We start from the raw sequence: 16567 nt of genomic DNA, 5'->3' as shown, positions 1-16567 counted from the left end.
ATAAACCTTTATAATAATTAACACTTGTGCTTTGTGATTAGTATAAAAGGTAACCATTGAACTTTTACCAACAGCCATGCAAAGGCCCTGCGGATGACACAGCTGCTATAGAGCACATTCAAATCCCAGCAAGGTCACATCCTTCAACTTTCTGAGTTTCTGTTCCTAAAATGAAAGCTGCACAGTTATCCTACATGTTGTGTGCAGTATCAGCAGGATAAGTTCTGGACAAATGCTTGAAGAGTAGTTTTCTGGCAGGTGTATGTGACATTTAAAGAGGTATTTTCTATATTAGAAATAAATTGGTTCTCCGGGAAAACTTTTCTAATAAAGACTATTTTAATCCTGAATTTTGTTTAGTTTTAAATGATATTTACTACAATAATTTCACAAGGTCTCTTTAAAGGAATGTTGTTTCACTCCCCCATCCCTCAATTGAATACAATATTAGGAAAGCTGCTGAAGGATCAGGATTTCATAAATGCTCTAAGTAGGGAATATGAAGACATGCATCACTCTGGGTATTTGTACTAGATGATTTTACATGCATTTCCTTATTGGTACTTTTGTAAGCACTGTTTAATTAGAAAGTTAATCAGATGTGAATTGCAAATGGTGTCTTCAAATACACCCCAGCAATGTTTATTTAGGAGCTAATAAGCAGCACACTTTGCATGAGACTAAGCATTGCTTATTGATAAGTTACCGTGAAAATTTATTACACTGTACAGTACTTTTATAACCCAGAGTGTCAGGGAAAGCCAAAATATATTGATTCAGATGAGTTGTGTGAGCAGTGAAGAGTTGTGCACACTGTTGTGCTAGTTTCCACAAGGTAAAAGACTCAGAAAATCAAAAGAAATGACACAGTCACACGAACATTGTTACACAAGTTTGAAGGTTTTGAGGTCACGGCTTTCATCTTGCTTAGTACCACCTGTGTGAGAATATTCTTGCCAAAAGGGGAAATGGATCCATCTGGATGCTCATGAGAAAAAGAATCAAAACACAAAATATTTAGCAGAATGCTTGTGCTGAACAAACTTAGAAGTGTAACAAAGTCTGTTTTCCAAAGCAAGAGTTAAATGCAGTTCGTTTAAGCAATCTTCCTTAGAGCAGAAGAAAGGTTCTTCCCAGTTTCTACTTCTAAACGAAAAGAGTGGCCGTCTTCTCTAGCTGAAATATAGAAATGGAGGCTAGGGAGAAGTTGAAAATAGGGAAGGGAGGAAGTAAAGGCTTTTGACTGATGGTCTCAGATCCAAGTTAGCTGGCAGATCAGCCACAGAAGGTGTTCTTCTGGAAAGAGAATCACTTCCTGAGGCAAGGTCATCATCGGGTAGCCTTTGCTCATGTTTTTGTAGTGATGTGCCACTTCATCCTGCTGAGCGCTGCAGTACTGTTGGTCTTATGTTCAGGTGGAAGCTGAAAGGCTTTGGTCCTGTGGAAGGAAACAGATGAAAACAGAGTAAGAAAGAGACGACCTCTCCAGCATCAGTGAGGGTTTGGTGACTATGCCTCTCCCACTGTTGTACTGAATTCAAAAGGGACCTACAAGAAATCTGGGGAGGGACTTTACAAGGGGATGTAAGTGATAGGACAAAGGGGAATGGCTTTAAACTGACAGTGGGGAGATTTAGATTAGATATAAGGCAGAAGTTCTTCCCTGTGAGGGTGCTGAGGCACTGCCACAGGGTGCCCAGAGAAGCTGTGGCTGCCCCATCCCTGGCAGTGTTCAAGGCCAGGTTGGACACAGGGGCTTGGAGCAACTTGGTCTAGTGGAAGGTGTCCCTGCCCGTGGCAGGGGGTTGGGACTGGATGAGCTTTAAGGTCCCTTCCCATCCAAACCAGTCTGGGATTCTGTGATTGTATGAATTTCAAATAATACCATGATCTTTGGCAATCAAAAATAAACAGTTCTTCTAGGAACATACTTACTTTTAATGTTGATCAGAACAATTTATAAGCTCTCGCACAGCTTCCAACATTGCAGTCGTATCCCAGTTGGTACAAGACCTTTGGTTCTGTAGTAGGTAAGTCTCTCAAGCCTCAAAGGTGATGTGCAAGCTGATCTTTAAACTGATGCTTCACACTGAGACAGCAGCGTTGCGTCACTGCAGCACGGTGCTCACAAGCACGGAATTCCCATCTGTCCTGCTAGGAGCATGTAATTAGATGAGCAGCTCACATTTCTTAATGTATTAATCTTCAAATACATCTGTAGGTAAAGAAGGTAGGTAATTGCAAGTAATTAACCATCAAGAAGGAAAGTAATAAATCTTAGCAGGCTGCACTACTCCAGGTTTCCTGCACGACCTCTCAGGTCAGCAAGAGTCAGGGTGCATAACGAAACGGCTCTGAAGCCTGCTGGGTTCTGGGCCACACTCCTAGAGCTATTGAGGTATTTTACTCCACTCAGGGACCATTAGGAGTTGGAGAGACTTGGGAACAGGGAAGGAACAGTGAAAGTCCTGAGGGTGAATTAATGTGAATTTCAGCTACATCTTCTTCCTGGCTTCAAAGAGAGAAAGAAGTAAAAGCAAGAGTCAGCTCTGAATTCTACTAAACCTCTGCACTTCTGTCTTTTTGAACTTTACTTCTGAAACCAAATTTCTCCGCCTCTATACAATGCTTGTCTTTCAGCTCTCACCAGAGAGCTGTAGAGCTAAGCTGGTAATCACCTCAGGGTCTTCTTGTGGATAAGAAATGCCAGTTAATCACTTCCAGGTTCAGGTACTTGGCAAAGATGTAACACAGGCTTTTTCTGCTTTGAAAAGCCTCACTCAAAATTGGTGAATAACAGCAACCCATATGCTTATATGTATATTTGAGAGACAAGAGAGGGTGAGCTTGGGTCTGATCTGTGGTTACAAGTCATTTAATGTCAGTTGTAGCTCTAAACAAGAGCTTCTCAAAAAAAGAGAAAATGCAGTACATGGGGTTTTTTTGAGGGTAGGCAAACAAAGCTGCAGCATGCATAACTTCCTTACTCCTTCTGAAGTATACAGATTGGAAGGAAAATATGTAAATGCTATATATTTTATTATATGAATCCATTCTTGTCTCAGTAATTCATGCTCCTTCATAGACTTTTCATCTCTGGGAACAAATGCAATAGGTGTCCATTATACTTATGTATGAAAATGAACTCCAAATTGTGGCTTAAGACTCATTTGTGTCTGGTTCTGACTACAACACTGTGGACTAGCTCCATTTAAAGTGTTTCTTTAGAGAGCAGAAAACAATACTTCCCTCCCCAAGAATCAAGGGAGGGCAAAGACAAAACCAGACATGCTTTCTTATTTATTATATCTAAAACCCCTATGAGTAACTAACCTACTCATATCCTGTGTCACTTACTGCTTGCATAAAACTATTCATGTTTTCAAAGGAAATGAGCGCTCTGGATAATAACTGTGCTGTGTTTGAGCAGACAAGGCACTCCCTCTCTTTGAGATTTGGAAAAACCCCTTACACCTTCCCACCTCAGTGACAGTGAGGTAATAACCCAGACAGAAAATACTGTATTGGCACATTCTTGAGGGCAAGAACAAAACCCCACTGCTCTTTCCTCTAATGAGTAATTCTACTGCCAATCACAGATATCTAAGGTAATACTTGTTTTAAGGAAATGTATCCCTCTCTCTGAGCTTGTATTATCTTCAGTCACTGTAGGGAGCTGAGTTTAACTCAGAAATCAAGCAAGTGTGGCCAGACTCATTCATCTGTATTTATTAAAGCGAAATTCTAGTAATTCTGGGAGGCTTTTAGAAGCCGAGATATATTCCGGTCTGAGAAGAAGCCATTCCACAGGCTGGATGCAGAGACTGGGATAAAGGTTACATTTTTCACCTCTCTTTGGTGACAATGACCAGGTCCAAAGCACAGTCTGCTAATGCAGAAGAGATTAGAGCTGGAATATTCACAGACACAAGAAAACAATCCCTGCCACTCCTTTTGCAACCACGATGCTGTGCAGCAGGCACCTGAGTGATGCTGTGCTCAGTAAGGAAACGGGAGGAGGATGAAGTCCTGTGGTATAGGACTATTTGCATGCTTGTAAGAAATACTTCCAGGTAGTTCAAACTAGGGCAAAAAGAATCATTTTTCTGCAAAATAATTAATTTTAAGTTATCCTAGCCTTTTTTATAGCTGCTCTGAATGTTGTATTTTCCAATGCAAAGAAGGAGACGGCAGAAATCCACTTCCATTTATTTTCTATCCAAAAACATAAATCTGGGAAGTATTTACCTTTTCATGTTTTTACTGGGCTTGGGAACTAGCAATACAGCAGCTCAGGAAAACAAAGAACAAATCTATATTCTCTTCAGAAATTCTTTAGTATTAGCTTTCAAGCCTGGCAGTCAGAACTGCTGGGTTATTTCCCTGGATGAATAGTAACTTCCAGTTCTATCTTAACTTCATTGGCTTCATTCTCAGCCAGGTCACAGAGCCCCACCACTGCACAACGGGTGCCCACTATGGGTTCGAGAGTCAATGGGCTGAAGCAAGTGTTAGACTCACAAATTACTGAAGTCCAGTGGCTCTTCCTCATCCTGAAGAGATATTTTGCCTTCAGACGCACGCTGGTATCTCTGTGTGGCACGGCAGAAGACAAGCGTGTGTGGACATGCCCCAGCATAAGTTAGCACGAGAGCATTTCTGTATTATCATATTATGCACAGGTTTATCTTCAGGAGGAATTTGCTCAGAATAGCTGCCTCACACGGCGATTCTAAGGATTCAAAGAGCAGACACTTCCAGTGCTCTACACATCAGCTTAGACTAGTTCCAACAGGCACTGAATAGAATAGAAACAGAAACAGCCCAAAAGGAGATCTAATGATCATTCATTGCTGTTTGGGGAGGGTTTTTTAATTCTTCCCTGGCTTATTTCACAATGACATTCCTGTGCAGAAAACCCTTGTTTCCTGTTTTCTCTATTTTTCTGTTTTTCGAAGTGCAAAATTGATGTTGCAGAGCTTTAGTAAATACGGTTCACAGGAATTAAGTGTGCTGGTCTAACATATGCATGTAACTTTACCGACATGTGAAATGTTTGCCTGAATGATTTCATACTTTCATGGTATGATGAAAATTCACTACAAAAATAGGTAAAAAGTCAAGTCAGAGGTTTTTAGCTGGAGAAAATAAACAAAAGTCTACAATTCACCCTTCCCCTAAAGTCAAACTGACTTCTCCTGCCTACAGTAACACCACAGAACTGTATCAACACAATTATATCAACACTTCTTCTGTTCAATAGTAAGCTCAAGCATCTGTTAACAACTTACTGCTTGTTGTTGTTGTTACTTGGCCAGATCTTCTATCTGTATACAACCTATTCATGTGGAGATCACTTTCTTTTCAATACTTATTTACTTTTCCCACACTCTGCTTCTAATTTTCTCTCTTTCAATCCACAATGATTTAACATTTCTTACAGGCCCTTTTACCACAGTTTTCTCCTAGAATCCTAAGTGTCTTCACAAATAGTTTCTTTATTAGAGCACTTCTTTCTATGTTAGGTGTTATAGCAACAGAGAAGTAATATCTGACAGAAGAAACATGGACAGATTGTTCACAAATGAAAATGCAAGAACTCTCTTGTCTTTGCTGAAAATGCGCATTTTAGGATTTTACAAGAAATGGATGAGAGGCATTGAATAAGTATATAAAGAAATATAATGGAAATCAGTTTAATTGCTGTGTAAGCAAAAAAGCAAGCAAGCAAGCAAGGGAACAACCTGTTGCTCCTCAGTTCAGCCAGTGAGGAGGGGTTTGCATCTTTTAAATATTGCTCTTGAAGACAACAAAGAAAAACTGAGATGCTCCTAATTCCCTTGAGAGAAAATGGCAGTTATAATCACAGACGTGTACAACTGATTGGACTTCAAAAAGAAAATATTTCTTAGCACTGAGGCAGGATTAAATCTATCTAGTCTATGCCAAGAAGTTTGTCCAACCTGTGCCTCAGAATGGTCAGGGATGAGGGTTTTACTTTCACCTGGGTTATTTGCCATTGAATTGTCTGATAAGTTAGAAATGTTACCAAAGCTGCTTCACTTAAAAACTCTGTAGCTCCTAAATACTCCTGTTTCTATGGACACAACTAGAACTCTAGGCAACTAGAACCTGCATCCCATCCTGTTTCTCATTACTCAGTCAAGAAGGCAAAAGTACTCCTCTCTCTAGCTTCAGGGCTTTTGAAAGCACCAAGCAGTCCACTGCAGGGTGTGCATCAGCATATAGATTTCTCTGATCACAATGGAATGCCTGGAATTTTGATGCTACCCTCGCTGTATGTGTATTCCCCTTTTTCCTTCCACTTGCTAAAAAAGCAACAAATACCCCTTTGACAATTCTACCTCCTCCTTGACAACCAGCCCAGCCAATCTCATAAGTACCATTATGCAGCTTGTAAAGAAACAACAGACCAGCCAGCTCTCCTTGACTTGATTCCCGTTTCCACCCCTGAAGACACCTATTGACTCTCTCTTCACCCCATGTATTATTTATAAACAACTACACTGTCAAGACTCTAAAGATATAATCCTGATCCACTGAGTCTTTCACCTCTCTGCTTTGTACAACCAGACAGGAGGTCCTACAGAAGCACATCCCTTGCACCTTACAAACCTGGGTGAAGAGCTTTACTACCAGCAGTGATTTAAGCTTTAAACATATCAAAGATAAGCAAAGTACATACAGAACAGTAGGTATGAAGCTCAGAACGAAAGCAAAGAAGAAAAAGACATGTATTAACATTGGAAACACTGTGTGTGTGCAGCCCTCACTGTGGGCCTCAGAAATTAGATTTCTTTGAGTATCTGCATTACCATCTCTGATGTGAGCACACCATGTACTGTGCTGAAGTAGTTCTGTTGCAACCAGCATCTGAAATCACTCAATTCAAACTAGTTCTGGTGTGTGAACAGCAGGCTGCAAGCACACCACTTGCTGGAGAAAAGGGGCTGGCTGAAAGAGAAAGCAAGCTATTAATATTTACAGAAAGCTATTTGTCATATCAAGAGTAAGTTGCTTGGCAGTAATAGAGCAAAGACATCAAAGGCGGATTTAGCAACTCGTATACTTGTTAATGAGCACTTACAGCAAATCAGATTACATCAGAGGGATTGAAACCATCAGACATCTCCACAGCCCCGCAGCAGAACAAAGAAGGGCCAGCCAGAAATGTAGGCTGTCTCAGCTGGAAAACACAAAGCATCTTCCAAAGTTTCCATGCAAACTTATCCTGGTCACCGGTGGTTCAGTACAGCCGCATGCATTGTACCAAAACGTTGACTTTTCAGGGCATGTGGTTAATATACAGCTTTTTTAAGCAGCTGTTTAATAAGTCATGAACCCTCCCAAGCAACCTGTCAGCCACCCCATGTTTATTCATGCAACGTGACAGCGCACAGGCCCTGCCAGGGGCAGCCACGGGCTTCACCATTTCATGTCCCCAGTCTCTAAGTGGGTGTTTGTGGCCTGAATGTCCTGGTCACCTCACCAAAAGCTCCGCAGAAATGAAGCAATGTTTGCTGTCTTTGCCCTGCTCCTCCACCGAAGCCCATGAAATCAAAGAGCTCAGTTTGAAACACTCCCAGGCTTCGAGCTCCCTCTGCAGTATTTTGGAAGGAATCATCTTGCCTCAAGAAACCTCCCAATTCTTTGGTTAGGAACTAGATCATTCATTGCACTTCAATTTCTGGGAAACCTCCATTGAAATCTGAGCTGCTCTAATAAATCATTTCTTTTAAGTTTTATTCTGATATGGAGCAGTTAGGATCTGTTGACCTTGGCAAATACCTTCTTTGCTAAAGCCCCATGAACTGCTTTCAAAGGAAATAACTGGAGAAAAGCACATTGCTTGGGTACTTTCATCTGTGAATGTGCCAAGGTAGCGTTAACAGGTCAGATTCGCACATAATAAAAGGGACTACTAAATCACTACGCCAGGCATTAGGGGTGAGTTTAAAAGCATTTAAGCAATGACTTATATCTTAACAAAACGATGATCTGTATCTTTTACTTCCATGTTTGTTACTAATTTAGATACCTTTAGAATTACACTCATGTATGGAATTGCTTTCACACCTCCTTGTACTTCAGTGCCGAATCTGGCCGCTAAGTTCATATGAACCTATTAAAATCTCAGTTGATGTTGCTTTCAATTGCATCTCAAGGGATAGAGAACAAAGCTATAAGTGACACTGATCAGACTTCCTTCACGTAGAGTTGTCTCTGAGTCGGCTCGTTGCCATCACCAGGCACAACTATGCACCATGTGATTTGGCTCCTCCTGTTCTGTAGAGTCACCTTCCTCGGCAAAATTTAAATGACATTTTATTCAACTGGATTTTATACTTCTTAGATCATTACTAAGGCTTACATCTGCTTCCTAAACGCATCCACACACTGCAAATACATTTCTCCTTGGTGTCACACTACCCTTTTAATGAATGTTCTTTCCTTCAGTTAAAAGTATAATCAGGGCTGCAGAGAGAAAATACATCTCTTAAATCAGGCACATCTCTGCCCAGCTCAAATACTTAGTGCTAATTCCTTTCACTACTTTACCATGAGACCCTGCAATAGGTTAATTCCTTCTAGTTTGCAGCATTTAGCGACTGAAAAAGATCTCTCTTTTAAACAAGTTTAATATTTTACCTGAGAGACTATGAGAGTAATATGAGCGACTATAAGAGTAATATGCATGTTGGCTGCTTTTTAAGGTCGGCATGTCATCTTTCCTGGATGAGTAACATAAGGCGGATGGAGGGGAAAGGAGGCTGATGGAAGCCCCAAATTTATTGTGAATTTTGGGATTATTTGGTTACAAATCAAAGAAAATATTGCTAATGTTATACTATAGCAAAGGAAATGGTTCTAAGGGAATGCGTACTTGAAGGAGATGTTGCTGCGCAATGCTCATATATCCTGGGAGGATTATATGGGAAACAACTCTTGTATTTTATATTAAATACGTATTTGCTTACATCATGCCCACTGCTGAGGATGCACAGATGGGCTTCATGCGTGTAGCCAGTTCCATATATTGGCTTTCTTGTCACGCATAAGACTAGCTCTGTGCGACAGGCTCAAACAGGATGCTGAAAATACAGTGGTTTTATCTAAGGAGGGCTTGTGTCTATGGGAGTTAGGGAAATGTTTTGGGAGTAGGAGTTGTTCCTCACTTGGAATGTGAGACTGGAGATGTGGAACACTTAAGCTTGTGTATCTGAGATGGCAATCTTTTTATGACAAAGACCATAGGTGTATTTGTGTGTTGCAGTAATAATAAATTAAAGGCTGCACTGGAAACAATTTGGTAATGGGGTAGCTTGGGGAATCAACATGCCAGTGGTCACAGGGAACACGGATATCTCTGAACCAACTACATGTGCTGCGGAGAAAAACCATTATGGTTTTTCCGAGCTTTGGGGACCTACAGAACAATGGGATGAACTTGAACTTCCCCGTTTGTGGAAAGTTCACAACCTTTCACCTTGTATAAAAACTGCTTTTGGAATACAGGGACTTAACATTTGCCTATTTCCTCCCTTTAAAAGGTCAGGAGTTACTGCATGTCACAACTAATCTTTGTAAGGAACAAAGCCCAGGCTGCAGCTCCGTGTTTCCTGGGAACAGTGAAGGGATCTTCGGGGCTGTGCAGGGAGGGCAGATGCAGTTTTCCCGGTCGGCTGCCAGGGAAACTCCACGGGAATTGTGCCTCTCTGGGCGCAGAGCTCTGCTATGACCTTTCTTGCTCTTCAATGAGCGAGTCCTTTCATCCTTATACTGTTCTCCTTTTGCCAAATAAAACCAAACCAAAGTCACCTTTGTAGGTATAGGCGCTCACAAGAGCCCAAAAACCCTCCATTAACCAGGGAACCTACAGCTAGGTTCGAACTAAGGGCTCGGCCAAGGCTGAGGTAACCAGGACCCGACCCTGCTCCTCCTGCAGCAGGAGGCCGCCCGTGCCGAGCTCCGCTTCAACACACGTTTTGTATTCAGCATCACCAAACAAGCCTGTCCACCTCTGAGGGCTTTTTAAGCACTGTGCCGCTCTTTAACCCAGCTTAACACTACACCGAGGGCAAAATCCACACTCACAACTGCCCGCCTCTCCGGCCGCCATTTTACGGCGGGGCGGGAAGCCGCCGCTTGCGGCACGTCACTTCCGAGAAGGGCAGGCGCGGGCTGAGGGTTGGAGCCGGTGTTCCGCCATCGCGGCGCTGCCGGCTCCGGGCCGCGCCGGGTTCGCTCTGTCCCGGTTCGGGTCCGTTCTCCCCGCGCTCTCCGGCCTCCCGGGAACCCGCTGTGTGGCAACAGAAACGCGTTTCGCCCCCCGGAGGGTGCGGACGGGGTTCGTGTGTCGCCCCTGGTGGTGGTTGCGGTGTAGGCCTCGGCTCCATGGATCCGTTTTTGGTGCTGCTGCACTCTTTCTCCTCGAGTCTGTCGGAAGATAATCTCTCTTCCCTCAAGTTCCTCCTGAGGGACAAGATTGGGAAAAGGAAGCTTGAAGCAGCCAAAAGCGGAGGGGAGCTCTTCAACATCCTCCTCGAGCAGCAGGAGATCTCAAGGCACAACACGTCGTTTCTTGAAAGCATTTTTAAGTCTATTAAAAGAGAAGATCTGCTCAAACAACTAGAGCAGTTCGTAGAGGACGGAGAAGTTGATGATGATCAACCAGATGCGCATGAAAAACGTAGGTGGATTTGTTTTTAAACACCACCCCCCCAAGCAACCCCGTTATATCTCTGTGCATCCTATAGCTGTTGGGTATGGTTAGAGGCAACACAACGCGGCTGCCCCCAGGTGCTGTAGCTGAGCCCACTGCTGAGGGTGCTTCCCCTGCTACATGGGAGTGTCTTGTACCCTGCAAACGTACCATGAGGGCAGCACATGCTGCAAACGGCTTTATGGGATGGAAATTTCTTCCCTTTTTAATCAAATGATCACTTGAAATTCGTGCTGTTTACGTGGGATTCTGAGTATTTCCAGTGGGTTTCCAGAACTTGCTGTGACTTAAGTATGTGCGATACAGTAAGAGTTGTAGTGTTTTGATAACAAAAAACCTCAGCCAACTTTGAAGTTGTTAGTAAATCCATCACTAACTCCACACATTTCTGCTATTTCAGGTCTTCAGAACGCAGCTTTTGAAGTCATCTGTGAAAATGTCGGGAGAAACTGGAAGATGCTGGTGCGAAAACTCGGCCTTTCTGAAGTGAAAATTGACAGAATAGTGGCAGCCAATCCATTTAACTTGCATGAACAGTTGCTTCAGTCCCTGCGAGCGTGGCAGAAATGGAAGGGAAAAGATGCAAAGGTGACTGACTTAATAAAAGCCCTTCGGGGCTGCAGTATGAATTTGGTGGCAGACATAGTTGAAAAGAAGCTCTCGCTACTGGACGCTGGAACCAGCTGACATCAATATAAAAGCAATCCCACATCCCGCAGATTAGATGGGAAAAGTACCAGTGCCTTCCACTCTTCTGAACCAAAATTAGTATCGTTGGTTCAGTTACTTTTTCTGTCATTAATTTACATGCCTTAATATGTTGATTTGTGGTCAGATGAAGATTAATGTAAAACCAAGTAACTTTGAGGTAGTGCTTTGTAGTTTTATGCTTCCTTTAAGAGATTTGAACTTTCACAAGACCTAAACTCTGTATGTTGTGGAAATTCTCACACTTTTGTTCTACCACTCACCTGAAAACAAGATTTGCTTTACTGCTGGTAATTGTCAGATACATCTTCTCTGAAAATACATCCATGGGACACTTCTGAGGCAGCTGTAATTAAAATTTCATGGGGAGGTTGGTTAATTTTGTGGCCTATTATAACTATAGTATGAAAAGGGGAAAGAATAGCTTAGCTCTGTGTTGGGTTTTCTCTTTAAGTAGCATAAGATTCTGTCTACCATAATTTGTCAAATACATTTGCTCTTTGTAAAAGGATACGAAGATGTAACCTCTGGCTCCAAAACTGCAGTGTGAGAAGGGTAGGAACTATTGTAGTGGCATTTTATTGGCAGAAAATGGTTGAAAATTAACTAGTTGGAATCAAATGTCTGCATCAAGTGCCTGCCTTCATCCTGGAGGAAATGTTCTCCTGAAACTATGAAAGAAATTGTGTGTGTGTCTCACAGATCTTTACAGCAGCCTCTTTTTATTGCTGTCAGTGTAAGATTTTTTACTAGGAATCCTTTCAGAACCTGTATCACAGATGTCTGTATCACAGCCATGTCTGCTGGAAGTTGCAGCTTACCTCGTAAGTATCTGCAGTTGTCTGTGCTCTTAGTAACAAAGCTGTGTACTGTAACAGCCTAGAAAACAAACTGGGTTTAGTGGAGGGGTGTGAAAGCCTCCTGAGAGCAGATATATAATACTAACTTTTCTCTAGTGGTAGCCCTTGAAGATCAGGTGCCTTTCACCACAGTTTGGTCTCTTCAGAAGTCGCTCCAGATCCAACACCTCTTCCAAATCCTCTGCAGTTGTTTAGGTCATTCCTGTGCCTTGATATTTTTTGAAAGTGGTTGTGAGCAACTCGCAGAGCAACAAGGGTGTGAATGAGACCAGATTCAGCTTTAGTTTGGAACAGACTTCAAAAGATGGCCTTCATGCCTAACCTAAGGCTGGAAAAGTTGCACAAGCTTCAAGACATACAGGGCTATAGGGGCCTCTGAGGAGTATTCCCTATATGAGGGTAGAAGTCCTCTGAAATCGTTATTGTTTGAAGGAGTAGGATTGTTTGTTACTGCAGACATCCTTCTAACTACATAAATAGATGCTGGGAGAGGAGAGGCTCCTTTTTTGCTACTGTACTGTGACTTTGAGCTCCTTTCAGTTTTACATGGTGCCCTTACTGTGAAGGCCAGGTGTCAGCATGTAATGTACCACTGCTCTGAATAAATGCTGTGACATTGATAACTTTCAAGTTTTTGTTGCAGTTGGTGCCCCTGGTTTAGACGATGACACCTAAATGCATGATCATAGTTAATGGAAAGTGCTGTAATGTGAACTTACCATTTCAGTAAGTTTTTTCCTTAAATGATTCTCAGAAGTGTTTTTCTAATCATAGTATATTAAATATCAGTGATCGTATCCATGCAAAGAAGCGATGGGTAATATAGAAGTTCCCATTTCTCTGCTGCTTGGGCAGGTACAGTCCTCTAAGTACTTGCTCCAACAGTTGTGTCAGTTGTCAGCTCCAGACTTCCAATAGGAGCTCCAATGCTGCACTTCCCCTAAATAACCAGCTCAGATGTTTTGGAGGGTTTTATTTAATAGATGCAGTCTTCATTCTACAGTATTTTATTTAATAGATGCAGTCTTCATTCTACAGTATTTAAAGAAAATTACTGCTTTAGCCTTTTTCACTTTATGCTTCTAAGCAACCTGTGTGAGCAGAGTGGAGTAGAAGTGAAGTTAGCAAGAGGAGTTATGTTTGTGGTGAGACAGCTCTGCAACAGTTCCAACTTCAATCTGGCCCATAACATGGTTTTCCTGTCCACTTGTACTAAGTAGTGTGGTTCTCTGAAGATAGATTTATCTGGAATATGAACAGAAGTATATTGCCTGCTGCATATAACCAAGGTATTTTAAGAATCAGTAGGAATAACTTGTAGCGAAGTGATTGTCAGCTGTAAGAAATACTCTTCCTCATAAGATAAAATCCCTCGTTTCTTTAAGGATTTGTACATTGTGGATGTGTTAGTGCGTATGAAAGCAATGATCTAGACTGCATCAATGCATGCAGTACCTCAGGGCCAATTAAAACTGGTTTAATTAGAGATTAAAAACTTAATGATATGGGGAAAATATCAAATGGAATGAGTGGAACAAAAACTTTTCGTTGGGAGGAGGGGTAAGGGAAAAGGTTGGATTTGTAAGGAGATGTGCTGTGATCCAGGGAGTGAGCTTTTATCTTCCAACAAAGCTTTTTGAACTCACATCTTATTTTTATAACTTTTAATTCCAAGTTTTCTATTGTATCACTCTGTGCACATTTCATTAAAAAATACTTCCTTAAAACCAAAATAAATTGGACTGGTTTATTACATTATGGGATTGCTGTCTGTTAGGAGATCTCTAATTGGGAGAACATGAAGGACACTTTGACAGCAAGGGGTGGTGCTGAACACGGGTTATGTTACCAATGTTCTTGGAACGGAGGAAAAAAGAAAGCTTTGTCATTGAATGTCTCAGAAGTCATAGAACCATAGAATGGTTTGGGTTGGAAAGGACCTTAAGATCGTCCAGTTCCAACCCCCTGCCATGGGCAGGGACACCTCACACTAGGCCATGTCACCCAAGGCTCTGTCCTACCTGGCCTTGAACACTGCCAGGGATGGAGCATTTACCACTTCTCTGGGCACCCTGTTCCAGTGCCTCAGCACCCAGAAGTGCTAAAAAGGCTGTAGTTTTCCTGGCAGGAACAGCATTTGAATGCAGCCACTCTGGGAACTGAAAGGGAAAACAAATCTCTGCCAGCCCTCAGGAGCCTAAAACTGAGTCTCAGTGCAGTGTATGCATGGGAGACAGGTCTTCTGTAAGTGCCTTATGATTCTTTCCTTCTTTTTCCTCTGCTAGGCATTCTGTGGTAAGGATGTTGTATTTGGTTTATAATTAATTCAAAACATAGTTTATAGCTTATTCTAATCCTGTTCAGGCTTTTAGAGGATGTGTTAAGAAGTTAAATTGATAGAGGCTTTGGTGTTTTGTGAAGGATATGCTGGCACTGAAGCGATAGCGTGCACTTAAAAGCTTTGAATCCATGAGATGAGTAACTTAATTACCCATTTTATCAAATCCTCTATGATACTCTGCAAGAGGATCTGCCTGGAAGGAATTACTAAAACCTTTTCCTTCTAGTCTCTTGAGAGTCTTGTTTCCTTGCAGCCTGGAGAGAAAACAACCATCAAATCATGTTGAGAGTAAAAAGTGTCATCTCAGGAGAATTCTCAGTGTTGGAGGATTGTTTTTCCATGTCGCTTCACAGTCCCTTTCAGCACTTGTTTGCCATTTCCTGTGATTTCTTCAGGTATCAATTATAGATACCATATTAAGATTGTCATTAGTGAGTTAAAGTCTTGCACAAATTGGCTGTCATGAATATTTCAGCTGCAATGCCCTGTTTTCCTTTTCTCCATTCCCCACACACAGGCAGCTGTGTTTCCTCCAGTCTTTGTTTCAGTCCTACAATAATTGGCTGCTTTCTGAAATCTAATTGCTTCATTTAATTGTCTGATGCAAAAAGCTTAGTAACACATGCTGCATCTCCAACCTCTGGCACTCAGCATGCTCTTAATTCAGGCTTTTTGGTGGAGTATTTTCCAATTTAAATGTATTTCTCATCACTCTGGTCCTTTATCAAAAGATGGTTTGTGCTGTTCTCATTCCCTGCACGGATCACCTATGGCCTTAAAATGTGTTCCAGCATGGAGAATGTTGTTTTCCCCTCTTGATTTATTACTTCTCTGCCAATGTTTTTATTGCAAGGATACACTGGCAGAATTATAGAAACTACTGTTCCAACCATATACTATAAAAATAGGAACTGTGGAGGTGAGATGAGGGGTAGGAGAAGGAGTTTCAAGTAAAAGTGCAGAACTTTTGAAGAACATATCTTTGTCTTCATAAAAACTGTTGTAGCTGAGGATTACTTAACCTGAAGAGGGTGTGTTGCAATAGGCTCTGGGAATTGTAGGTTTACAGCCAAGGAAGTGCAGTTTTACTCAGCTGCAGGAAAAGCGCAGATTAGTTCAGGCTTGTGTGTGGAGTAAACTTACAGGCACTCTTAATGAGTAAATAGGTCTAAGTTTCATCCACAGAACTATTTCTGCTACCGTTTCATTCTTGAGAGCATTACACATTCATTTCTTAAAACAGACTAAAAATGACACAGGTTTGTTCTTGTAAAAGCTGATGTAATACACATTATTAAAATGTCTCAAGTTGGTAATACTGATGGAGTTTAAATTCAGTAATTCATGTGATTCGATCAGCGTTGGAAGTTGAAAACTCATTGCTTCCCAAATATGCTGCGTGTAGTTGTTCTTGTGTGGATGGTAACGTAGCTTTCCTTTCTTTCAGCTTGGGGTTTAGCTTGTCATAGACAAGGGCAATGCTGCATTTCTGGCAGGTCACAGTACTTAAGTTTCAAAGTAACCAGCTATTGCAGCAAGGTTAAGGGGTTTGTGTGTATTCTTTAAGGCTCTGAAGAGATTGGTGTATAAAAAATAACACCTCTCAAAGAGGTTTTGAGGATTACATCTCCAGTACAATGTGGTAAGTACCTTTGCTAAGGAAAGCAGCTTAATGTCAACTCATGTCAAATGCTTCAAAAGTTACCAAACTGGCATTTTTATTTTCTTCATAGTGTTCAAGCTTTCAGTCCAGGCTCTTGTGCTGTGTGAAGTAACACAGAGATAAAATTGGACCAGTGTCATTAGAGATGTAAAAACCATCCAAACAGGATTTCCTGTGGGAGATGTTTTACTTACAGGTGAGCCCAGCTTTATAGAACTTCTACATAAAGCAATAATATTGCAATTAAAAAT

The 16567-nt window shown here is 41.6% G+C and overlaps 1 protein-coding gene and 1 long non-coding RNA gene across 2 annotated transcripts; one reads left to right on the top strand and one right to left on the bottom strand.

The window, feature by feature from the left end:
* Positions 1-618: 618 nt before the first annotated feature.
* On the bottom strand, positions 619-2121 carry LOC115607148. Its single transcript, XR_003991096.1, has 2 exons — positions 1936-2121; positions 619-1438 (listed from the first exon to the last, which is right to left on the bottom strand). It is a non-coding gene; the product is annotated as an uncharacterized LOC115607148 (long non-coding RNA).
* Positions 2122-10176: 8055 nt separating this feature from the next.
* Positions 10177-14042, top strand: FADD (Fas associated via death domain). The gene is made up of 2 exons (XM_030484043.1): positions 10177-10711; positions 11145-14042. The coding sequence occupies exons 1-2, from the start codon at positions 10417-10419 to the stop codon at positions 11429-11431; spliced, it is 582 nt and encodes a 193-aa protein (XP_030339903.1). The 5' UTR covers positions 10177-10416; the 3' UTR covers positions 11432-14042.
* The last annotated feature ends 2525 nt before the right edge of the window (positions 14043-16567 follow it).

The sequence above is a fragment of the Strigops habroptila genome, chromosome 4 (assembly GCF_004027225.2).
Source record: "Strigops habroptila isolate Jane chromosome 4, bStrHab1.2.pri, whole genome shotgun sequence".
NCBI classification, from domain to species: domain Eukaryota; kingdom Metazoa; phylum Chordata; class Aves; order Psittaciformes; family Psittacidae; genus Strigops; species Strigops habroptila.
Note: the sequence above shows the minus strand (reverse complement) of the source record. Positions and strands in the feature narration are given on the sequence as shown.

What these genes read in the sequence shown, in the direction of transcription:
- FADD (XM_030484043.1), top strand. Translation starts at nt 10,417, where the DNA reads ATGGATCCGTTTTTGGTGCTGCTGCACTCTTTCTCCTCGAGTCTGTCG. An exon ending in ACCAGATGCGCATGAAAAAC is followed by an intron (nt 10,712 to 11,144) that starts GTAGGTGGATTT and finishes CTGCTATTTCAG; the next exon opens with GTCTTCAGAACGCAGCTTTT.